Source organism: Eurytemora carolleeae, unplaced genomic scaffold, assembly GCF_000591075.1.
Source record: "Eurytemora carolleeae unplaced genomic scaffold, Eaff_2.0 scaffold21, whole genome shotgun sequence".
Lineage (NCBI taxonomy): Eukaryota > Metazoa > Arthropoda > Copepoda > Calanoida > Temoridae > Eurytemora > Eurytemora carolleeae.
Genome location: NW_019396207.1, coordinates 330,919 through 357,508, shown reverse-complemented (window position 1 = coordinate 357,508; position 26,590 = coordinate 330,919). Strand labels below are relative to the sequence as shown.

The 26,590-nt window shown below is 33.0% G+C and overlaps 1 protein-coding gene across 10 annotated transcripts; it reads right to left on the bottom strand.

Moving 5' to 3' along the window:
• Positions 1-1,135: 1,135 nt before the first annotated feature.
• LOC111698201 (sodium/calcium exchanger 3) lies at positions 1,136-24,984 on the bottom strand. 10 transcript variants are annotated; one of them, XM_023468465.1, is made up of 17 exons: positions 24,886-24,983; positions 20,558-20,608; positions 20,182-20,389; positions 18,631-20,119; positions 18,442-18,539; positions 17,828-17,919; positions 17,586-17,600; positions 14,907-15,046; positions 14,617-14,716; positions 12,072-12,104; positions 11,629-11,718; positions 9,935-10,003; positions 9,768-9,857; positions 5,618-5,713; positions 4,275-4,353; positions 2,332-2,437; positions 1,136-1,744 (listed from the first exon to the last, which is right to left on the bottom strand). In XM_023468465.1, exons 3-17 carry the CDS (start codon positions 20,355-20,357, stop codon positions 1,643-1,645), a joined length of 2,775 nt encoding a protein of 924 aa, XP_023324233.1. In that variant the 5' UTR covers positions 20,358-20,389; positions 20,558-20,608; positions 24,886-24,983; the 3' UTR covers positions 1,136-1,642. The 10 variants fall into 10 exon arrangements, with proteins under 10 accessions (XP_023324233.1, XP_023324235.1, XP_023324234.1 ...); XM_023468467.1 differs by lacking the exons at positions 9,768-9,857; positions 9,935-10,003 and adding an exon at positions 9,396-9,554; XM_023468466.1 differs by lacking the exons at positions 9,768-9,857; positions 9,935-10,003 and adding an exon at positions 8,976-9,134.
• Between the last annotated feature and the right edge of the window lie 1,606 nt (positions 24,985-26,590).

Sequence of the window (26,590 nt, the reverse complement as noted above, 5' to 3'; positions counted from 1 at the left end):
AGCTGCAAGATCTTCGGTTCGACTTAAGGAGTTAGGCTCAATGAAAATAAAAACGACCTTATTTGGTTTTAGTGGAGAATAAGGCTCATTGTTGCGTTTTGTTCTCTTAAAAACTGGGAATGCGCCAATTCCTACCACGAAAATCCGCCAAATAGAATATTAAACCGGTTTTGTAAACTCAACTCTGTAGAAAATAAGATGCAAAGCCGTAAATAAAGCCCAACGACAGCTTAGACCTGAGCCGTATTTCCCGAGTTTTTTAAATCGTGGGCTCAGTTTACAAATGATACACTTATTGATTTGACAAGGAGAGAGAAACAACTGCATGGAACCAAGAATGTAAAAATCAAAAACTGAATAAAGTCCATACAGAGTCGTTTCTGAAGTCTTATCCTTTGTCGGGATCTATAAACAAACATGGGAAACAATATCCGAACTTAATGAATTTGAGTCGCGTCTTAAATTCGCCAAAAACCGGCTTAAATCTTGAAACAATGAATACGATTTTAAGTGGATGCAACCATGCCGCGGCTTAAATTTAAGTCTTTAAATTCGGCCTCAAGGGACTTATAATCATCATACATATTTGATATTTAATAAAGAATAAAGTTGACATTTAAACAAATAATTATCCGACTCCTAAGCATTCCATAAATATGATAATTTTGCTAATATTCAATTAGCAGAGACAAAATTCAGAATGTCTTCTTCTATTTCAAAGGTATAAAATATGGTATAGAATATATTTTAAAAATATCAGAATCAGGGGAATTGGCTATACAATTGTAACTTATTGTTTGATCTTATCTGATAAATAAAGGTATTTACAATAAATTACAATATTTAAAGGTTGTCATGCTTGAACACCAAGATTATTTGGAGAACATGTTTTTTTCTTCATAATTTTCGAAAAGAAATATTTCACTCCCTTTAATACGTTTTCCAATTATCAGAAAACCTTTCGTATTTGATTGGTGAATGAAATTCATGGGATAATGGAAAAATTGTTAAACCACACTGAACGTGTTTTATTACGTTTATGTCTTTTATTAATTTCCAATCATGGTTTTCATTTCAATTTTTCTCTTCTCTTCTGTATTTTCTCTCTCTTGCAGGATTTCTCTTCTTTAAAGTCTTAAAAATTTAAATCTTTACTTTTCCCTTCTTTAACAAAAAAGATACAATTGGTGGAAAATCGTGTATATAAAGATTTCAACAAATAAATAATGATATGAATTATTCTCTCTATAACGGCGTAACCTGTAAACAACAAGAATAAACAAAGAAAACTAGGAAAATATCAACTGTATGTCGGTAGAGAGGAGTGTGTGTGTGTGTGTGAGAGAGAGAGAGTGTTTGCCGCGTAAATCTGCTCTGCAACTGTGAGCGAAGACGACCTGACTGACCTGACTTGAATACTGATTCATCTTAACTTTACAGTTGCAGAGCGATAGAGCCGCCATTTATTTTACAAATATTGATCACACAGGAACAAAAAAGAAGTCTTGGTTTAACATCAGTTGGAATCTAGTTTTGATTTAATGTCTTTAATTCACGTAGGAATTGATGGGGTTGAGCTGAAAATAAACATCGTCCTTTCTTCAGCACAAGACTGAGTATGGGATGTGTGAGCCGGGATCAATTAGAATCCAGGATCGATAACTTTGTACGCCTCCAGGGCGGAGATGAGAACGTAGAAGACCCAGAAGAATACGAAGATACCAGAGTTGATGGTTTTGATACTCTGAAAAATGCAAAATGAATCAAATTATTCTGTTTCCAGAATGTTTAGTTCTGTACGATTATTTTTTATATCAACAGGTCTCAAAGAAAGATCTTAATGGCAAAGCAAAAGTAACATCATTTGTGTAAACTTTACTGGAAAGACTTTTCCGTAATTACATTTATGTCGTCTTCATATTTAGAAAGGATTATTATTACATTTCTGTCGTCTTCATAGTTAGAAAGGATTGTTATTATATTTCTGTCGTCTTCATATTTAGAAAGGATTGCTCAAAGTAATTTTTATTTCTTCAACAAACTTTTTCAGAAAAGATTAATAAGGTGAAGCAACTAATTCTCTGCTATTTTCCACTTTAAAGGGACTGTAAGTGTACTTCCAAGTGATATTCTATTTAAAGAGGTACATCATAGATTCACAACGGTACCCTTTAAACCTTTGTTTGATCTTTGAGGGAAAAAAGTAAGGTTATATACTATCTTAATTGCTGTGTAAAAGTCGTAAAATTCTGCTTACAATTTCTCTAAGGCTGGGGATGGTGAGGGGTGAAAAGTGTGGGTGGGGAGGGGGAGCGTATTGGAGTACTATACCTTAGGGCCACCCAATTCTCCTCCAACCATAGGGCTACGTCTGGCCATAAGAATAGCAATAGCGAGCAGAGCCTCAATACAGAACACAGTCACAGAGAAACCCAAGCTAGAAATACAAAGCGGTCAAGGAAACAATATTTTGATATTATTAAACAATGTAAACAATTTATAAAGAAATTAAGTTTATGCCACAAACTCAAATTTTCTAATCCCTTAATCTTTGAAACTCGATGGTGTTAACCTTTACAATTTGATGTATTTGTGGGGCTTTTTTCATTTTTGTCAATTTTGCGAATGGGAAATCTTAAATATTTAATTTGGGGTAACATTTTTTTATTTAAATTATTTTAAAATACATAAAAAGGGGTATTTTTTTAAACTAAGAGTTATTTTTTTGTTGGGGGCAAAACTTCTTAATTTTCTAAATATTATTTCAAAAAAGGGGGCATTTTTTAGATAGGGCTTTAAATTTTAAAGTTTGTTGTGTTTATAAAATATTTGGGGATAAAAATATTAAATTTAGGTGCAAATTAAAAATATTTGGTGGCATTCTAAAAAAAACCAAAGGTTACAAATGTTGAAAAAAGGGGCAAATTCAAGTCTGGTTGGGCAATTTGAATAAGAATGTGTGAGTGTAATTTTAAAAATACAAATTTAGGGGCATTTTTTAAGGAAAAGGGGCAAAAATAAAAAGAATCTGATCTTACATTGAAAAATGCTATAAAGGAATTTGAGTTTGATTAAAGAGTGTGGTTTTAAAAAAAAAATTACTTTGTGACATATTTTTTTTTAATTTTTGAGAAAATTTGCTATTTTTGGAACTATATGGACCCCTGTTAGGGGCTTCTTGCCCCCTATACAGCTTTCTTAAGGCGGGGGGGGGCCTGGCCCCATGGCCCCCCCCCTAGTTACCCGCCTGAAAACAAGTTATTTGCAAAGCTTAAAATAAACCAACTTTAGTTTAAATTGTCTTTTTTAAATTTCGACAAAAATTGTAAACTTTTTTTATTTCAACATAAATTGTAAACTTTTTTAAAAGTATAAAATTGCGAGAGCAGATATAAACTTGACACTATTTCCAATAAAACCAATATATCCATACATAAAGTACAACCCCTACCTATTGCCCTGTATAATATGAACACAATACAATACAAGTAAGGCTTCATTGGAAACTATTTTTAAAGATTATGTTTAAGAGATTAAAGTTAAGAATTCCTGATATTTATATATGTGTATGTAGTAAATACCTACTCCATAACAATTTCTGGACACATATCTATCCAGGTGAAACTTCTGTTCTCTTGACTATCAATGTCAACACATGGAAACTATCGATGCCAAATCAAAGGGCATTATTTTCAACATGTTTATCAAAACAGGGAACCACACAAATACAATCTGTGATCTATCAACGCCAGTAACACTGGGCGCGATCTTGTTAGCTATCAATATCAAGCGGAAGTCTGCAACTATCAGTGCCAAATCTAAGGGCACGATCCTCAACCTGTTGAACAAGACAGGGAACCACACAAATACAATCTGTGATCTATCAACGCCATTACCACTGGTGCGATCTCATTAGCTATCAATATCAAGCGGAAGCTCCCAACTTTCAACGCCAAATCAACGGAACAATTACTCTCTGGCAGTAAACAGTACGGAGTTTCTATATCAACTAATGTATTTGAGGTTTATATGTTACAAGTACAAGTTAATAGACGTAATTACAATTCCTATGTCGTTATATATCGCATGATTAATACAATCATGTTAGGTATTACAGCACAATTGAAATAGGCGCAATTAAGATGTACTTCATTATATATATCACGTATTCATTTGATGAATAATAGATTTTACGTAAACGTTTACAAAAGTAGATAGTTAATACTTCAGGTTTACAGAATATCATGTATACCCAATATTTATTAGATCTATACCTGCCAACAGGAACCACAAACTGTCCTTCAGGCTGGAACTCCCAATATATAGCAGCCATGGTCCAGGCAATACCAATACCTATAGAAATATAGATAGAATATATGTTGGTATAGAAATGATAAATATTGATTTATAGAATGTTTAGGAGATTTAAAGGATGTTTATGAGATTTATAGGAAGTTTGGGAGAGTTACAAGAAGTTGAGTAGATTTATAGGCATTTTAGGAGATTTTCCTGAAGCCTACAAGAATTACAGGAAGTTTAGGAGATTTACAGGAAGTTTAGTAGGTTTCCTTAGAGTTTAGGAGATTTATAGGAAGTAAAGGAGGTTTCCTTGAAGTTTAGGAGGTTTACAGAAAGTTAAAGAGGTTTCCTAAGAGTTTAGGAATTTTACAGGAAGTTTAGGAGGTTTCCTTAGAGTTTATGAGATTTATAGGAAGCTAAAAGGTTTGCTTAGAATTTAGAAGATATTTAGGAAGTTTAGAAGGTTTCCTTAGAGTTTAGGAGATTTACAGGAAGTTAAGGAGGTTTCCTTAAAGTTTAGGGGGTTTACAAGAAGTCTAGAAGGTTTTCTTAGAGTTTAGAAGATTTACAGGAAGTTAAGGAGGTTTGCTTAGAGATTATGAAATTGCAGCAAGCTTTAAAGGTGTCTTAAGAGTTTGGAAGATATTTAGTAAGTTTAGAAGGTTTCCATAGCTAGTTTAGGAGATTTACAGGAAGTTTAGAAGGTTTCCTTAGAGTTTTGGAGATTTAGAGGAGGTTTAGAAGGTTTCCTTAGAGTTTATAAAGTTTACAGGAAGTTAGGGAGGTTTCCTTAAAGTTTTGGGGGTTTACAGGAAGTCTAGAAGGTTTTCTTAGAGTTTAGAAGATTAACAGAAAGTTAAGGAGGTTTCCTGAGAGTTTCGGAAATGTGCAGCAAGCTTAAAAGGTGTCTTTAGAGTTTGGAAGATATTTAGGAAGTTTAGAAGGTTTTCTTAGCTATTTTAGGAGATTTACAGGAAGTTCAGAAAGTTTCCTTAGAGTTTTGGAGATTTAGAGGAAGTTTAGAAGGTTTCTTTAGAGTTTATAAAGTTTACAGGAAGTTAAGGAGGTTTCCTGAGAGTTTAGGAGGTTTACAGGAAGTTAAGGAGGTTTCCTTAGAGTTTAGGAGGTTTACAGGAAGCTTAGAAGGTTTCCTTAGAGTAAATGAATAATTTTTTGAGGGGGGTGGTTGTAAAGCAGTAATTGAGTCGAAATAAGTTAAAGAGATGGCTTTGGATAACTGACTTTAAAGATTTAAATGTGGGAATATTACTGATGGAATAAATGGAAAAAGGTACATGAGTGATAATAAATAACCTACCAAGGAACACATTGACAGCATTAGATCCAGTAACGTTTCCTACAGAAGCATCGGCAGTCTCATCTTCAATAGCTGCAGTCTTTGAGGCAAATGTATCTAAAGTGTTACAACAGGTTTAATTTAAGGATTTAATAATCAATGAATCTCAACAATTTCTTTCTGTAGCAAAAAATTGAGCACCTCTCAAAATTTAAATATTTGAAATATATCATATCAAGTATTTTTAGCAATCTGCAATAAATTAAACTGATGAAATTCATTTGGCTCTCTAAATTCAAATTTTTTGAAACATTAAAATATTAGCACATCACACTTCAAAAGAAAACATTGTCACACTTCATTTAGAAAAGGATTTCACACAACTTAAACCCTACTTTGAAAAGATCACACACATTTTACTGAGAAACTACAGTTGCTATTTCTATTTAAGGTTAAAAAGTGCATACGTAATTTTAGAATTTATGTCATAACCTAGGTTGAAACTTTTCCTTTCCGACTTTCAAATAGAGAGAATAGTTTAGCTCATACAGGGTTACCCAAAAAGGATGAGACTTCAGAGACGATTGTAAGGAATTTTTAAAGTCCATTTTCTTGCATTCTGGTTTCCTTGTCGACCAAAACTGGATTATTTCTGTGCTTAATCATTTAGTAAACCAACAAAATACTCTGTCGAATAAAGTAACCAAATTATAAAGCTTCAAATCGCTTCAGTTTTGGGTCGTCTTTACAGTCTCATTCTTTGTGAGTAACCCTGTTTTTTTCACTTTGATATGTTATTTTGAAGGCCAGGGAAACCTAATTAAAAATGATATAAATTGAAACCGGAGAAGATCTCAATCTTAAGAAATCTTTAGAAGAATCAGATAAAGGAAGGTGAAGAGAAACTCAGTTTAATTAACGAAGCTAATCAAGGGAAAATGCACGAAGCTGATAAGAATACTCGATCCAAGTAAAATCCTCAGCTTCTTAAAGGGACTGTAGCGTAATTTCAAGTGACCCTCCATCCAACGATGGCATATCATTAAAACCTTAATCTTAATAATGCGGAATTTTTCGTCGATATTCTGACCAAAAACTTTTTTACTTGTGAACATTTTCCCTTTCCTCTTATAGGCAAGAAATGCGCAAGTCACTTTAACATAAAATGAGAATAAACAGCAGCAGTTAACAACAACATGGATATCTAATTCATACCGTTGTAAATGGGGTAATCACGTTAACAGTCCCTTTAAGGTAAAAAATCTAGATTAGCCTCTATGAAATATTATTTTATTACCTGGTACACTTGTACCAAGTGCCACAAAAGCAATGGCATTTACAGTGTCCTTTAAATGAATAAAGCATCCCAGATGTCCGGCTACATCTCCAATAACAGCGGTTACTAAGCCGATGAAGAAGATTGATATCACAAACGCTGGATATCCATTAAATTTGGCTGCATGCAAAGTGAAAATGATAGATTAGTTAAGGGCAAAGGTTATTTTCATCTGTGTGTATAAAAGTACACCTGGAGAACAATTGATACATTGATTCAGACTTCAGATGCAAGAATAATATTACATTCTTGTGATAAAATATTAAGTCCAGGTTGAGAATCTGAATGCCCAAAAAGTTGATTACTTTCCTCAAACTCTAATTTTCTAATATCAGTGCAACCTGATGGAGTAGACCTCTACTAGATTAGAAAGACAACCTATGAAGGTACAAAGGTTTACATCTTGAGGTTGAAAAGAAAAAGTTTAAAGAAAATTAGAGTTTGTGGAAAGTTTGCAGCTCTTGATAAGTGCAATTTATTGGGTTCTGGATAATCTAGCTGCATTTATTATTTGATCGGCAGATTTACAATTACAAGCTTTTAATACCAGGTACTGAGGTGCCGAGTGCAACAAAGGCAATTGCATTTACTGTGTCTTTGAGGTTGATAAAGCAGCCAAGATGGCCGGCAACATCACCGATAACCGCAGTACAAGCCCCAATGGCAGAAATTGATACAACAAAAGTGGGATATCCACTCATCATAGCTAAATTATTATTAAATTTAAATTTAAATTTCAGAAGTTTTCTGGATTCAGATGACATCTTTCAACCTAAGTTAGGGTAAAAATCATTACACTAAGACAAAGATAGCAACAAAAAACTGGTCTTCTACAGTCTTTCTTGCCAAAACTAAACTATCAAAGCTGATATTTCTCAAATATCAAACTTTTCTGATCTAAAAACACACCACTCGTAAGGCTTTTCTATGTACCAGGTACAGAAGTTCCGAGTGCTACAAAGGCAATAGCATTGACGCAATCCTTGAGGTTGATGAAGCAGCCAAGATGGCCGGCAACATCACCGATAACAGCGGTACACAGTCCGATGGCAGAAATTGATACAACAAAAGTGGGATATCCACTTCCCATTGCTAAATCAATATTCCATTTTTGGTTAAATATTATACTTCTGTCTTTCTCTGTATATAGATGTCAGCCTTCTTCCTATTTATGGTTGAAAACTAAACATTATTAAACTGATATGATGGCATAACAAACTGGTCTTAAACAGTCGTGCTATTCAAAATATTTCAACAACTATTTTCTTCTATAATCTGAGATAAACTGTTGAAGAGAAACTGAAAAAGTCTGGTCCCATGCAGACTATGAGAATGATATTAGAGATTTGCTTTCAATTTTACAAACTTCATGACAATGATAGAAAGAAATTTCAGTGTTCAATCTTTTCTTAAAAACATAGATTAAAACTTTATAATTCGTCATCCTATATTCAAAACTCAGCACTATATTTCAGCGTTCTAGTTTCACCATTCAAAAAGCATCATTCAAAGTCGAGCGTTCCCTTAAATTGAATCTCAAAATTAAAGTTTCGCATTATAGATTTGGAAAAAAGCAGTGGTCAGGGTTACCATTCTAAGTTCAGCGTTCATAATTCAGCGTTCAAAGTTAAATATTAAAAGTTCAGAGTTCATAATTCAGCGTTCAAAGTTAAATATTAAAAGTTCAGCGTTCATAATTCAGCGTTCAAAGTTAAATATCAAAAGTTCAGCGTTCATAATTCAGCGTTCAAAGTTAAAAATTAAAAGTTCAGCGTTCAAAATTCAGCGTTCAAAGTTCAGCGTTCATAATTCAGCGTTCAAAGTTAAATATTAAAAGTTCAGCGCTCATAATTCAGCGTTCAAAGTTCAGCCATCATAATTCAGCGTTCAAAGTTAAATATTAAAAGTTCAGCGCTCCCTTAAATTAAGCCAAAATTGAAAGCATACTCTTTAAAGTTTAGTTTCTGAATTGTCTGGTCATTCACAGACTTTTCATGTAAACTACAGATCCATCAGACTTCAATCACACTTTTTGATAAGTACCAGGTACTGAGGTGCCGAGTGCTACAAAGGCAATGGCATTAACACAGTCCTTCAGGAAGATAAAGCAGCCAAGATGACCGGCAACGTCACCGATGACCGCAGTACATAGTCCAATGAAGAGGATAGATATGACAAAAGTGGGATATCCGTTGTAGATAGCTAGATAATTTAAAGGTTAGTATCTGATTACATTTCTATTTTATTTAGCATCCACATTTTCAAATAATTCATGCAATCTACATTCACATGTTATGATACAGGTACCAAGGATCAAAATATATCTAAAATTATCTGGTTGTGAACAGACAATTTATAAGATATATCAATAACTAAATACCCCAGTCTAGTAGAATTAATTCATTATCCACAAATTTCAAATTTACAGAGTTTCTACGGTTGGTTCCATGCTTAAAGAGGTACCCGGTACGGAAGTGCCCAGTGCTACAAAGGCAATAGCATTGACGCAATCCTTAAGATAAATGAAGCAGCCAAGATGGCCGGCAACATCACCAATAACAGCTGTGCAAAGTCCAATGAAGAGGATTGAAATAACAAAGGTTGGATAGCCCTCACAAATTGCTAAAAATGTCCTAATTAATGAAATAGTTGAGTACAATCATATCCCAACATCAGAAACATCAATATATATTCATCATGTTCTTTTGAAGAATTAATCATTAATCAAAGCAATAGGATCTGCATCCTGTATTCTAAAATGACATGCATTTAGGAAAGTTTGTAAGCATGCTCGAGTTAGTTGACATGCTTGGAAGTTCTACATGCCAGTCATACCGGGCACGCTGGTTCCCAAAGCAACAAAGGCAATGGCATTGACAGAGTCCTTCAAATGTATATAACATCCTAGGTGACCAGCAACATCCCCTTTAATAAATCAAGTTAAGATTTAAACTCTATATTTTTTGTTCAACTTTTTTTTGAATTGAAATATTGTGATTAACCTATGACGGCTGTATTTAGACCAATAAAGAGGATGCTGATGATAAAGGTAGGATATCCATCCATTAGTCCTACAAACAGATTTATTAGCAACAAACATACATGAGAAAAAAGTAGTCTTAACTTTCGTAGATTTTATTAATTTTGGACTCTCCAATAAGAAAACAATAAGTGAAAAATAGAATCAGAAAATTTAAAAACCATTAAATTGTTTAATTAAACTTCTTTCAAAAAAGTTATTCAAAAAAACTGGGTTTTTCACTTTAATTTTTGATAAAGGCATTGCGTTTTTGCCACAATCTCTGATTTTTTTAATCCCTTTTCAAATAATCTAAGTTTGAAATCAATTCCCTTCTAATTGACTAATGACATCTTATTTTTTCTGTTTGATCTACCAAAGGAAATGCCTTTTTAAAAAGAATATTTATGTTTGCCAAACATGATGTTAATGTATGTAAGGCTAGAAGGTTGTATATTGTTTAAATAAGCTGGCTCCTGAATATCTGGATGAAAGCTAGGCTTGTCTCGTGATCCTATCTTATAGTTGACGAGGTTCCCAGTCTTGTTAGTCAACCTTACTTAGGGACAATATATTTCATTCTGTCCTGACACTATAGCATTGTGGAGGCCATTCTTCCATTTAAATAATTGATTGCTTTACTAATGTCAGGGAAGAATGTTGATTTTTAGTCGGACTTAGGATTAGGCTTGCAAGCCAAATCTGTGACCTTGGAGGACAAGAAATGCATTCAGGCATGAAACTGCTTTCAAATAAAATTAGGTTCAAATAATTAGGTATAATTTCAAAGATTATTTTTATAATCACCCATATATTATTAGTGACATGTACGTGATTCACAACAATACCTTTAAACATTTTTTCTGAAGAAAACGTAACAAAAACTTCTTAAATAAACAAAATATCTTTTCAATAAATGCTTTAGTGCAGGTTCAAAGGTTATCGTTGAAAATCTTGTATTTTCTTTAGTTTTCTCCCGTATTTTAGGGATGTCAAATAGATGTCAATAATTAATTGATAAATGTTTATGTAAGTTAGTAAACAACGTGTCACGTAGAAATGCTTTGCATGGAAAGAACATTGAAAATATGCATTGTTTGTTTATTTTCAGGCTTTAACCCTCCCCCCCACACATTTTGAACTCCCCCCCACACTTTGTACTCCCCCCCACACACACTTTGTACTACCCCCCTCGTGCATGGTCTGTTGTATTTTATATACATTATCAGATTATGAATCCTCTACTAAAATTCAGTATCTGAAATTAAGATGAAATGTTACAAAAATATATTTTTGCTGACGGTCTCATCTAAACCTAAAAACCTAAAAATGATTAAAATCGGTGAAGATTTTGTTCTTATTATAACCTTTTTTAAGGAAGTTTAGTTTTGTTTAACAAAAATAATTGAATAAGGATGAATTATGGTATGACTGACTGATTGAATAAATCATCAATGAATGAATTTATGAATTAAATGAAAAAAGAATAAAGAACGAAATCAAACAATGAATAAATATTTTTTTTTAAGAATTAAAGAATGATTTAATGAATGAATCAATAAATGAATTAAAAAACAAAGTAATGAATTATTCATTGAACCAAAAATAAATAGATTATTAAATAAATGAATAGGATTAATATACCTGTAGGATAAAGTAATGAATGAATGAATATACCTGTAGGAGGAATAAGTGCAAAGATAATTTTCCATGGCAGAGTGAGGAAGTGCATAATATAATCTCCGCAAGAAGGCATCTTTTCTTCACCTAAACAAAATCAAAATTAATAATTTCGATAATGTATTAAAACTATGCAAATAAATTGTGCTATGTATTTTTGCGCTTTTTATAAGAATAGAAAAAATAGCCAAGAATTTAAATTTCTTAAAAAGAAAATGAGTCTTTGCCACAAACTCAAATTTGCTATTCCCTATATCTTTGCTACCTTAGTATTTCAAATTTAGATTATTTGATCTAACAGAATTCATGGTTTGACATTTCTAAGGTATTCTACATTGGGTTGCAAAGATATAAAAAAGATACCAGAGTTTGTGGCAAAGACTCAATTCCTTTGCACTGACAATGAAAATTTAAAAAATATATTTTTAAAGAAAAAATACCTTCTCCTTCTTCTCCCTCTTCGTCATCATCTTAAAAGAATATTATATATTATAAAAAATGTTAAAATATTATAACACTCTGTTTAAAGGGACTGTAGTATAAAGTTCAATAGAACCTCATGTTTGAAGAGTGACCTGTCAGATTTATAACAGTATCCTTTAAACCTTTGTGTAATCAAGGATGAGTGAGATATCCATATTATTTTAGCTGAAACTAATAGAATTTAATTCTTGATAGATAGAAAAATGACGATATCTTTCTCATTGATATTCAGATAGAGGATTAAAGGGATACTCTTTGATTAAAGGGACACTTGAAAATAAGTGTACAGTCCCTTTCAACATCGCTCTTGATTTGTTAAATTTCCATCACTACTGTTTGAGAAGAATATGTTAAAGAACAGATAATCTAAATTTTTGAAAAAGATTTCCTACGATAAGAGTTCTTTTAGTAAAAACAGTGATAAGCGAACAAACCCCGTGTTCTGTCAAGGATGTTCTGTCAAGGGTGTTCTGTCAAGGGTGTTCACTGTTTAGCAATAATATTTCTATTCTAAGGATTAGTAAATAGCAATTAAATAACTTATTCTCGGGTAAACATGATAGTCCATTGTCCATATTGCAATGTGCATATTACATTGTCCACCGTATCAACTTGGTTACGTAAAGGCCAAAGGGAAATTTTTCTGAAGCTGTTAAAGGGAGTGAGCGGCAATGTATGCTGGTTGAACTGAGATTGCAGTCTTGTAATTATGGATCTTTAAAACTTTTTGTATGTCTCAAATGAATCCTAGAAAATTTCTCTACAATACTGCGATCTCAGTTCAACCACCATACATTGCCGGTCAGTCCTTCTTTGTGGCCTCTTTTTCTTAACAGCTTTAGGGAAGGTTCTGCTTAGCCTTTACGGAAACAATATGATTGTAAATTCTAGGTATCGGTAACAAAATTTTCAGAAATATTCCGTTTACGTATATATTGTATTTATATATATACAAAAAAGTTTCCGGCTCAAGCTAAGTTTATAAAATACAAAAACACACACACACACACACAAGCTGGTTTCAAGAATTCACCATTTTTAATAAAAACAAAATGTGGAGAATTTTCATTAACATAGTTGGAGCAAAATGAAAAATATTTTGGGTGAATTTATGAAACCTAAACCTGCACCAAGCCTGTAAACACAGCTCACCTTCTGAAATTAAAAACATTTGTTTTAAGCTTAGATTTACCAATATCTATAGCTTTATATACAGAGAGATTCATAAAACTTTGGACTAGGAAGAGAACATTTAAGCAATCTTATGTACGTTTGATGTTTTTGTTGTTTTACCAATTACTTAAAAGTCAATGAAATATTAAAATATGTCTGTGTACACTGCACAATTGCTGTGTCTCATGAAATCATTACTTGAGTTTAACAGTCTTCCTTTTCCACAGGTTTATAGGTTACACTCAAGCAAAATTTATACTTTAAATAAAATGCAAAACTTTATTCATAATGGCGAAGAAAAACTTTATAGAAAAATGTATAACTTTACAGCAAAATAAATAGCTTTATTGCCAGATGTATAGGTTTAAAGCAAAATGCATAGTTTTATTGGAAATTGTATAGCTTTACTTAAGCAAAATGTACAGTTTTATATTAGCAAATTGAACAGTTTTATATTAGCAAAATGCTTATCTTTACTAAAACAAAATGTACAGTTTTATAATAGCAAAATGCTTAGCTTTACTAAAGCAAAACGTTCAGTTTTTAATAGCAAAATTTGTAGATTTATAGCAAAATGTTTAGCTAATAACTCCAAAATGTTATAGCATAATATATGTTTTGAGGCTTTATTAGAATTTATATTAAAAGAAACGCAAAAAAGATATTAAATCAAATGAAAATGCAATAACAAGGAATACCTAGCTAGACATTTTATTAGTTAGGCAAAAAGAACAATGTATATAGAAAGTATTTAGCTAGTAGTTCTTCAGTACTGTACAATTCATTATCACGCACCTCTGACCCTTCAGTAAAAGTAAATTCAACCTAAAGTCTAACCGCGTCAACCTAGTCGCACCGGCTAGTCCTATTGAGTATCTGCTTTATTTACCCAATGTCCGGGCGATACAGTACAAATTGGGACCGGAAAGGTTGACCCAGCTCGGAAATTCAAATGTACTACGGCTGCCCGCGTTATATACTAAGTAAACATATAAGTACAAACTAATGCAATACTTATAACTATACAATCTTATACTGAGATGTCGTCCAAGCTTACTTAAGTGTCGGGTTTGTACAACAAGTTGTACAGTAATTCTTTTAACGACCGGAAAAATACAACCTACCAGCTTGTACAGTACTATTCCATATAACCGGGCAGGTACGTACAATTAAATTTAAATTGAACCTACCAGCTTTATGTACAGTACTTTTCCATATAACTGGGCCAGTACAATTAAATGTAAATTGAAACAACCTACCAGCTTGTATGTACAGTACTATTCCATATAACCGGGCCAATACAATTAAATGTAAATTGAAACAACCTACCAGCTTGTACATTGAATGCCTCCGTGAACTGTTCCAACCAGGAGCTGGATCCAACCATCATTGAAGCATTGGCTTTCTGCATCATCTTGTCCACAGAGTTCTAAACAAACATATTTGGGTCCTATTATACACCACTTATGGATAGCTCCCGATAGATAGATAGATATATAGATAGATAGATAGATAGAAATAGATAGATAGATAGATAGATAGATAGATAGATAGATAGATAGATAGATAGATAGATAGATAGATAGATAGATAGATAGATAGATAGATAGATTCAGTACCTTGAACTCCTTTGATTCCTTAATCCTGATCTGAACCTTTCCGTTTGTGCCAAGACACGGTCTACCAAGTAGAGCAATCTTCTCCTCTTCAGTTAGAGCTTCAGGATCCTTAGCGTCCAAGACAGAGTAGTCAATACCCTCTGCAATAATAGCATCATCATTATCAATTTCAAATATCGTTATCATCATCTTGATTCATTAACTTTAATCAGCAGCTTTAGCATCTTGCTTATCATGATCATCATTATTATCAATCTCAAATATCGTCATCATCATCTTGATTCATTAACTTTAATCAGCAGCTTTAGCNAAATTATTTGTGATCAGCAGGTTTAGTATTATGCTTATCATGATCATCATTATTATCAATTTCAAATTTCGTCATCACCATTTTGATTAATTAATTGTTATCAGCAGCTTTAGCATCATGCTTATCATGATTATCATCATTAAGCTCAAATGTTGTTATCATCTTTTTGATTAATAAATTGTGATCAGCAGCTTTAGTATCATGTTGATCATTATTATCAATTTCAAATGTCGTTATCATCATTTTTTTAATTATTTGTGATCATCAGCTTTAGTATTATGCTTATCATGATCATTATTATTATCAATTTCAAATATCGTTATCATCATTTTGATTAAATAATTGTGATCAGCAGATTTAGTATTATGCTTATCATGATCATCATTAATATCAATTTCAAATGTCGTTATCATCATTTTGATTAATCGATTGTGATCATTTGAATCATTTATATCACTCATCAGTGTTATCTTTTAAAATGTCATTTTTAAAATTATATTTTTAATTGTAAGGTTACTTACTTTTTTATCCTTTGTATTAGTGAAATTTTAATATTTTACTAGTGAATGCCATTATTACTTATTATAATCATTATCATTATATAATTATTATCAATATCATCATTATACCATTATTAACACTTTTATTATTTTTAATTCTAGCATTAATTACTTTTCCATAAGGTCTAAGAATATAACAAGGACAAGTAAACATGTAATTACAGAAATTGTTGAAAATAACAAAAACTTGATAAATAACGTTTAGTCTTAAACTTTTTAAGAATAAAAATTGGGTTCAAATAGTTTTTAGAAAATCAAAGTTCAACAGTTTCCGAATATAAATCTACAAACACAATAAACATTACAGTTAATTCAACAAATTTACCAAAATGAAAATATTTGTTTGCGCCTCCTTTGAAGTAAAAACAAAGTTCTCCGATATACACAGAGCTAAAACTAACTCAAGGACGTTTACTCCAGGTGGGCTTTTGCATACGTCAAATCTTGACAAGAAATTAACGCGAGAGAGAGAGAGAAAAAAGTAAATAATTTCTTGACTTCGACAAATATTTCCTTTTCGTCTACATGAAAAATTATGAATTTAAAAAAAGTTAGTGAACAGTTTTTTTACTAACTAATCTATACTACTGAGGTTATATCATCTGCACCAGGTTCTGTTTTACTGAAGAACTTTGTGGTGCTCGCTAACAATGGAAAAAATTGAGATAGGAAATTTTTTAGGGATTTACTGATATTCTAATGTTTCTTGTTATATAGTAAACTAAATTTATTTTTAGTTATTTTTTTCAATCGTAAAACTGACCACAAATCTACAAGAAAGCATTTTCAAATTTATAGTTAAAACTTTGTTTTGCCTATATTTAGATAAAACTTAAGAATTTTTTCAGCTTTCTCTCGCGGTCCGTAAACCCTCAAGAATGAACATGAAGGAGTGTTTTGGGGGCTCTATATAGGGAAGATTTAAGAATCTTTTAAATCTCCAAGTCATGGAACGAATAGTTTTCTATGCTAAGGAATATTCTAATCAAAGCTAATGAGATATGACAAAATTAACAATGTCTTTATATTTAGCTAATGGCAGAAACAAATATCTGATAAGAAATATTTAAATTTTGAAATTTTACTTATGCAATAAGACCCGTAAAACTGTGGAATAGAAAGACGACTGTACGACTCGAGTGTACAGTGTACAGTACGTAGTACGTACTGTACACAGAACCATTTCTAAAATATCGTCTTCCAATTTCACAGTTTCATGAGATCATGTTAAACCATTCTGCTATCTCATATCTCTAGCGGTATATGTTAGATTTTTAAAGTTGCCACTGTCATTAGCTCGAAAATGATGTAAATGATCGAAAATCTTTTCTGATCTTTGAATCTCTAAATCTATCTAAGTTCAGGAGAACCGTTTAAATATATTCACCTCCTCTTTGTCCTGAACCATCCATAGAAAGATAAAAACTTTTATCAAATGAATGTCCTCGGCTTGTGCGGGCAGGAGAGTCATCTGGCGGGGAAAAATAACATTCATACAAATGCAGTACACAAGGGCCATTTGTTTTGTCATTTGGAGACACTTGCGATGGATACTTTAATAACGCATTGACGGTTTGAAAGAAGTGAAAAGAGGGATCAAGGGGGATCTAATGAATACATTAGCATAAGGGTACCCTGCTTTGCGAGGGGTTTGCCCTAGAACTTAAGGGAACAATTAAAAGCTGATTCCAACACTAATTTTTCCAAAGAAACCCCAGTCCCATGAGAGGGACATGGAGAAAAGGATGGAAGGAATCAGCTTTGACAATAATCACACATTAACAGGTTTACAACCAAGTGTTTATATACCTCCTTCTTTGCCTTCTGGAAATCCAAAACCGAGTTATAGACCGCGCGTTACCAACATTTGAAAGAATATAATTGTTATGAACTGGGTATTTCCTGTTTGAAATTATACCTCACCCATAGTTTCTTTAATGCCAGTTTAAGTCTAGTCTATTGTACCTTATTTTGAATTATGATTTGAAACCCCCTGGCTAATAAATAATTCAGCCCATTTAAAGGATGACCCTAAAGGAAAGATGACCCACCTGCGATCTGTCTTGGTTCTCCGAGGTTGACATACATGATCAAACTCTTCTCGTAGCTTTCTTCATCAAGGACTGGCAGTTCAATAATCTTTCTGAACAGATTAAATCATGAATAAGGACAGAATAACAACATACAGAGGGGCCCATTAAACAGTGGACTAGGAAGACAACATTTAAGAAATTAGTGTATTTGATATTGTTAAAGCAAAAAGTACACCCAGTGGCTTAAAAGGCTACCTATTTAGAAAAATGGGTCTGTGTACACTAAAACTGCTGTGCAACATGTTCATTGGACTGTTTTAAATCATAACTTGAGTCTGACAGTCTTTTTTCACAGTTTTTGGTTCCACTGTAGAAACCAATGATTAAATGAAATTAAAACAAAACAGTACGTGATGAACCTATACATTGAACATTTTGTACAATTTAAAATCAATTTAAGTAGAAAACAAGATTCCGACATAGAGTTGCCGCTTAGATAAGAACAGAGGCGGGCTCACAGTGCAGATTATAATGTTTATTTTATACAGACACAGATGTGAAGAAGTTTACGCACATAAGCAAGATATGAGTAGAATATTTAAAATACAAATAGATTCAAAAAAATAACTTACTCTGTTTCTTCATTTTCAAAGAGCAGTTCGCCTTCAACGGCTTCGTAATGAGTTCCGGCTTTAGCAGTTCCGTCCTCAGAGCTATAGGAGACAGCAACCTCAATAAATATTGAAGTTAAAGACTGATTTAAATTAATATTTTAAAAAATATGACAAAAGATATTTAATATTAAAATAAATTCGACTAACCTTGCCACGAGCTCCAGAAATACGCTGAACCTTCAACTCATAGATTCCAACAGATTCAACAATTTCAGCCTCAGAATCTTCAAAGCCAAAGATACCTCCGTGATCATCATCAAGAATCATAATAGTTGCCATATGTGGAGTACCAAGTTGAACTGAGGGCTGTTTAGTCTTCTTTCCATTGTTATCTACTACGTCAATTTCAGAAAAATCTTTTCCATCCTTGCGGCGGAGATTGCTGATCCTGATATAGAAATGTTCATCCTCCTCAAATACATCGTCATCAAGAACTTCAAGAGTAACCATCTTTTGGGTTTCTCCAGGTCCAAAAGTAAGAGTACCAATAGCTTCAATGTAGTCTCCATCAGAGGAAGCAGAACCATCCTCAGTCTTGTAGTCAACCTGGATAGTGGAGTTTAGATCTCCACCCTCACGGACAATGGTAACTTCAAAGGTTCCGACACTCTCCATAACGGTGTAATGAGGGGGGTCAAACATGACTCTGGTAATGCCATCGTCCTTCTTCTCATTCAGTCCCAACTCAGCAGCTGCAGAAGCTTCCATAGCTGCCTTTTCTGCTTCAGCTTCAGCCTGGATTGTCTTGGACATAGCTTTCATGGCATCTTCCTTACCAGCCAATTTACGGGTAGCCTGAGCACGGTAATAGGCACGAGACTTGGGGCCCTTAGCCATAACTTCTTCTCTAGCCTTAGTTTCAAGATCAATGAGGCTGATGTTGGGGTTTTCCAGACGAATCCTCTTCATGGCATTAATGTATTCACGACGGTTACGCTCGAACTCGGCCAAGGCAGGGTCCATATCATCAAGATCTTCAAATTCCCTGAACTTTTCAGTTGCACGGTTTTCAATGTCTCCCTTTTCAGATTGGACAATGACACCATTCTTGGCTCTGTACTTTTTGTCAAAATATTTGTAGAAGAACATACGTCTGTCAGCAACAAAGGCAGTGTACACAGTAGCAGGGAAGAAAAGGAAAGTAAGAACACCCTCCCAGATCTCAACAACACCATAGGAGAAGAGTCCAAGGATCATGTACAGCCAAACGTAAGCAAACACAGACCAAGTGGCTGTGATAAAGAACACACGCAGATGTTTGATCTTTCTGACTTCATCATCAGGGATAACATATTGGCAGAGACCAATAATCATGAACAAATTAAAAGCAGCAGAACCAACAATTGTTCCAGGTCCAAGATCACCAGCGTGGAATCCTTTAGCCCAGATCTCAATAACAGACAACATGATCTCCGGTGCAGAGGATCCAAGAGCCATCAAAGTCAAGTTGGCGACAGTTTCATTCCAAACTTTTACAATGATAACCTGGGTTTTACCTGTGCGAGGATCCTTTACAGAAACCTCCTTTTCCTGAGCAGTGATCATTTCAATAGACTCCATGAACTTGTCAGAAGCAATAGCAACACCAATGAAAAGGTAGATCATAAGAACTGAATACAACAATCCTCGTCCAAATCTAAAGATAGCAATAAATCAGTACGAGAAGTTTTGAACCTCAATGAGTTTGAGTAAACTTACCTATCTCCTAAACTCATATCATCTGTTCCAGGCCACAGGGGTACAATAAGTCCATCTTCACAATTGATACCCTCACTGCTGATATCAACCTCATCTCCTTCTGCGGAACAGGACACTTGTGTCGCGCACGCCAGAAGGGCAAAAAAGATTGCGGCATGCCGCAGGTGGGCTGCCATTTTGCTTCTCTAAGGGGGTGACCAAACACTCCCTAGAAAAAGAGCTTAGATTAAGTTTTGAACAGTTTAATTTTTCTGAAGTTTCTTTATGAAAAACTCTTTGAAACGTAAATGGATGGTTTGATATTATCATAGCTATCAATTGAAAATTGTATGGTTAATAGAAAATCCTCTTTCATAATTTTATTGATTTATTTTACCTACACTCACTCTCACTCAGGCACGTTTGGTACTCCAGATCTTATTTCCTCCTATATACGCAACTTGTCTTTTTTTAATCTTTGACATTAATTTTTCAAAATGGTCTAATAAGTAAAAAAACCTATAAACCAATAAATACTGAAGCGTTCACAGAATGAAAATATTTGGGATTTATTTACTTAAAACCAACATTATTTAAAGGTTTTCACACATTTTTGCTTAACCCTTTCCCCGGTTTTTCCAGACAAATGGAACTATTTTAATTTTCAACATGCTCTTGTCAAACTGATTTGCTTTCCCCCTCTCCCAGTGCACTTCTATCCTGGACCTATGCCAGAAAACAAGCAACAATTGCCCACATTTTCTCTAAACACTACTCTTTAAACATTCATGTGTATCTCTCTACAAAGACTCTCCAAGAAGGGTTTGGTAAAAAAAAAATTTCAAAAAATAATTTTACAAAAACAAAATTGTTAATTAACTTTCATGCTTTCACATTAACCATTTTTTGTCCTAATTGTTTGCCTCGCTATTAAGTTCAAATCATCATTTCGCTATCATCATTTTTTTTAATTATTTGTGATCTGCAAATTTAGTATTATGCTTATCATGATCATCATTTAGGAGACGGAAACTGAAGTTTATGGGAGACGGAAACTGAAGTTTATAGGAGACGGAAACTAAAATTTATAGGATAAGGAAACTGAAATTTGTAGGAGACGGAAACTGAAGTTTATAGGATAAGGAAACTGAAATTTGTAGGAGACGGAAACTGAAGTTTATAGGATAAGGAAACTGAAATTTGTAGGAGACGGAAACTGAAGTATATAGGATAAGGAAACTGAAATTTATAGGAGACAGAAACTGAAGTTTATAGGAGACGGAAACTGACGTTTATAGGAGATGGAAACTGAAGTTTATAGGAGACGGAAACTGAAGTTTATAGGAGACGGAAACTGAAGTTTATAAGGAGACGGAAACTGAAGAAAATACGACAAAACTAAACTGGGTTTATTAAAGACAGAAACAGAAGAGAATACGACAAAAAAAATGGGTTTACGTAAAACTAGTTTATTACCAGTAAACAAATGAACCATTAAAAAGTTGCCCAGCTGTTTTTTAACAGTAAAATCATAAATTTCAATCTCAATAGCCATCTTTATTTCAATGTTTGATAAAAGCTGGATACAAAAAAAGAACAAAAGTCTATATTAATCATTTCCATAATTTCTTTTTAGTCTAATTTGTGTGAAGATATGGGTAAAAATGGTTTTATTTTTCGAGTTGTTATTTTCATGTTTATTCACTCATACTGTATTTAATAGGATATTTATATATAAAATAAATTCGATTTCCGTATTTTTTTTCTATTTTCATATTCGTCATATTGATTCAATTTATGTAAAAAAAATGATTTTTTCATATTTTTCCGTTAAATTTGAGTAGCTTAATATATTTTTAATTACTTGGATATTTGCAATTTTATCAGTAAATACAAAAATCTTCAAACTTACATTTGTATTCAGAAATTTAAATTTAAAAAAATTATGATTAAATGTTTTTGCATTTCAAAGCATGTATTTGACTAGGCCTTAATAAAAGGTTTGGCTTGAGAGCAATTTGCAAATATTGTGGTGGAAAGAAGCCCTATAGATAATCCTACTCGGGAATATAAGGCAGGCAGAGTACATAAAATGCATTTTTCAATCCATGGAATAAGATTATGTATGAAATTATCAAAAAACAATTAAAACAAGGGCTTTCAACAAACTAAGTTTGAAATTTAATAAACATGATTTTGGAAAAAAAATATTTATTTTTTCATAATAATATTATTTTCGGCAGAAATCAATGAAAAGTAAAAGAACTAAACATGAAAGGGAAAGGGGGAAAACTGTAGATAAGGGGGGAGGCATGAATTAGATGAGTGAGAGGGGGAAATTAGGGGGAAAATAAAGTGTAGAATGATGGGAAAAGAAAACATGTTTGAGAAAATAGAAAACAGGAATAAAGTTTGAAGTTTAATTGCTTGTATCATTTCTAAAAGTCAAATTCTCTCTTTAAATACATTCTGTAAACTTAACTAATAGGCCCAGTAAACCTCCTTTATGTGCCCTGAAACCTCTCTAGATACCCACTGTAAACCTTTTTAAATACCTTCTGCAAACCTCTTTAAATACCTACTTAAACCTCTTTAAATGACGTCTGTAAACCTCTTAAAATACCGAAAGTAACCTCTTTAAATACCTACTATAAACCTCTTTAAATACCTCTTGTAAACCTCTTTAAATAAGTTCTTTAAACTTCTAAAAATACCTACTGTAAACCTTTTAAAATACCTTATGTAAACCCTTTTCAACACCTTCCGTAAACCTCTTAAAATACCTACTGTAATCCTCTTAAAATACCTACTGTAAACTTCTTTAAATACCTACTGTTAACCTCTTTAAATACCTACTGTAAACCTCTTTAAACACCTTCCGTAAACCTCTTAAAATGCCTACTGTAATCCTTTTAAAATACCTACTTTAAACTTCTTTAAATACCTACTGTAAACCTCTTTAAATACCTACTGTAATCCTCTTAAAATACTTCCTGTAATCCTCTTAAAATACCTATTGTAAACTTCTTTAAGCACCTATTGTAAACCTCTTAAAATACCTACTGTAATTCTCTTTAAATACCTATTGTAAACCTCGTTAAACACCTATGTAATTCTCTTAAAATACCTCCTGTAATCCTCTTAAAATACCTACTGTAAACTTCTTTAAAAACATACTGTAAACCTCTTTAATTCCCTTCTGAAAACCTCTTTAAATACCTATTGTAAACCTCTTTAAACACCTATGTAAACCTCTTAAAATACCTACAGTAAACCTCGAGTCTTTAAACACCTATGTAATTCTCTTAAAATACCTACTGTAAACTTCTTTAAATACCTACTTTAAACATCTTTAAAAACCTATGTAATCCTCTTTAAATACCTCCTGTAAATCTCTGAAAATACCTACTGTAAACCTTTTTAAATACGTACCGTAAACTCATTTTAAAACCTCCTGTAAACCTCTTTAAATACCTACTGTAAATCTCTTTAAATACATTCTGTAAAACTCTTTAAACACCTCCTGTAAACCTCTTTAAACACCTAAACCTCTTTAAACACCTCCTGTAAACCTCTTTAAACACCTCCTGTAAATCTCTTTAAATACCTGTAAACCGTTTTACATACCTACTGTAAACCTCTTTAAACACTTTCTGGAAACCTCTTTAAACACCTCCTGTAAACCTCTTTAAATACCTGTAAATTTTTTTACATACCTACTGTAAACCTCCTTAAACACCTCCTGTAAACCTCTTTAAACACCTCCTGTAAACCTCATGTAAACTTCAAACCTCTAGTAAACTGTAAATTCCTTTAACTACTTCCTAAATAACAAAATAACTAAGTTAAACTTCTGTAAATATCCTAAAAAACATATCTGAAATGTGCTGTGTCAGAAATTACCTATAATTAGATATTTTACATAATTCCCCATAGTGAAGCTATATCAATAGTGAAGTATAATATTCCATTTACTGAAGATTAATTAGCTATTATTCTCACCTAAAATTAGCAAAAGCGACTCAATATACTTAAATCAGTATTTATGCTTTTAATAAATTTATGGGATCTACTGTAGGCGACCCTTCATGGAAAGATGGCAATGTCCGATTTACATTAGTACCCTATAAACATTAATTTAATAAAAAATCTGGAAGATAACGCTATTTTTATATTTCACAATGAGTTTATTTCTGTGAATTTCTTCATTGTTGCAAGAATCGAATGCGCAAGTCACTTTTGCAGAGAAACCACAAAAGCAAATAAAATTTTTAAAAAAATTATATAGTATATATATAGATATATATTATATTCATACTTGACGAAACACAGCTTTTTAGATACCGTTGTAAATCGGGCATTGTTATCTTAGCAAGGAGAGTCACTTGTAATTACGCTTACAGTCCCTTTAAGTGGTTTCTCATTAAAAAAGTTGCATTAATGATATAAAGGGCTGTAACCATTTTTCCTTTATTTCTAAAACGAAGATAGATTTTATGAGGAAATATTTGAACTTTCTTTATTTATATCACCTTTTTGTTCAAAGCTCGTACGTTTTTCTTTAATTTCTTTTTATTTAACCGCGCCCATCAATATCTTGTTGTAAATGATAAAAATTTATTTTTATTTCCGAATGGGGGGTAGGTCTCCAGGAAATTACCTACTGCAGAAGTAAAAGTGCAGAATCACTATTTTCACTTATTTAACAAGTTGCGTATAAAAAACCTTAATGAGATGCGAGGTTGTGTTGCATCCTACACTGCCGTGGAGTAACAGTTCTTTTGTCCTCAACCCCTGGCCTCCTAGCCTCCGCGCGCGGCCGGGTCAGGTAACTTTCTACCTGTCCGGCCAGCCTAGGCGAGCCTCTACCTGGCTGAATAGGCGGATGTGGTGGGCCGGTACATTCTAGAGCTGGTCAGTATCCTCGAGTATGTCACCTGTTTTAGGCCTGGGACGGTATTTTATTTGAGAATATACTTCACAGGACACAGGACTCACAAATCATGACGTCACGAGGATGACCCTCAGCTTTCCACCTGTTTACAGGGGCCTGAACCTCCCCCTCCTTCCCCTGGAGCTGGAACTGGTCAACAGCACGCCGGTCAATTCTCATACAATTGGCTGGAACTTCAAGCTGGGAGAATAGGAAGGTCTTATACTGGATAATATATATGTATTTATTTTCCGTCCTTCTCCGCTCAACCCGGCTAATTCACTTTTTCACTCTACACAGATCAAAAAAGAGTTGGAATCTAAATTATGATGGCTGGGCTAGCACGTGGAAAAGATGCAATCATCTCATTCTTCTTCCTCCATCCTTTTGTCTGAAAAAAAAACTAATTGCACTCGCTGATGATTTGCATGTTACTCAAGCAGAACAATTTTGCACAACAAGCAAATCTAGGGTGCTTAGAAACTAGACTTAAATTTTTCACTGAATTTTTGGAAACCCAAGATTTTTCTTCAAAGGATGAGACAACTAAAAGGTATTTTTAATGTCTGTTTCCTTATATTCCAAAGACTATATTGAAAAACATAAGATTTCATTTAACCTTGGTATCTTCATATTTCAAGAGTTTCAGGTCGTCTTTACAGTCAATCTTGTGTGGGCGTAACCCTGTATGTAGTATGAATTTTTTAATAGATTTATAGTTCGGTAATGGGGATGGACCAAACCTCTGCAGAGTAAATAAACTAGATGTTAGTTCCACATTTTATTGAAAATATATTTCGTCTGGGTTGACCCTTATTTATAAAAATGGGCCTTCAGCGGACAAAAGGGAAACGAACTCAGATTATGATATTGAAAAAAGATAATTTGCAAATATTAACTTTTCAAAGAATTTTTAAAGACAATTAAATTATTCCTTGAGATTGTTTCTGTCAGGAAGATTTAAAACCAATCTTTTTTTAAATGAGTTGAAAGAGGTGGTGGTGGTCGATCTAATTAACGAAATTTTACGTAAATCGGGGGGGCTTGTTTATAGTGGAGTATTCAAACCTTTTAACGAAATCGACATAAAAAATACTCTTTTTTTAAATACTGAATTACAGTTTACAATTAAATAAAAACTATGTTTTCTGTTCATTCCTCTTAGTATTTCTCTAATGTATTTAGATTGGCGTACTGCAAGTAAACTTCTCCCAAGGTTTCAATTGAACCTTCTCTAGTATACGCGTATACGTATACGTATATACGCTAACTTTTAGATGGTAGAGTTCATGTCCAGGAAGGTTAAAATTTCTCCTGTAGGCTGGTTTGTTTGGAGTTTACACTTCTCATATGTAAGAAATAATAAACTACATTTCTGGTCTTGCAGTTGAAAGTTTCATTAATCTCAATCTTCTTACTGGTATTAGAGGATTGTATAACTGTTCCAGGCTCTATGTAGGGACAAGTTTGGTAATTTAAACCACAAGGTTTCATACC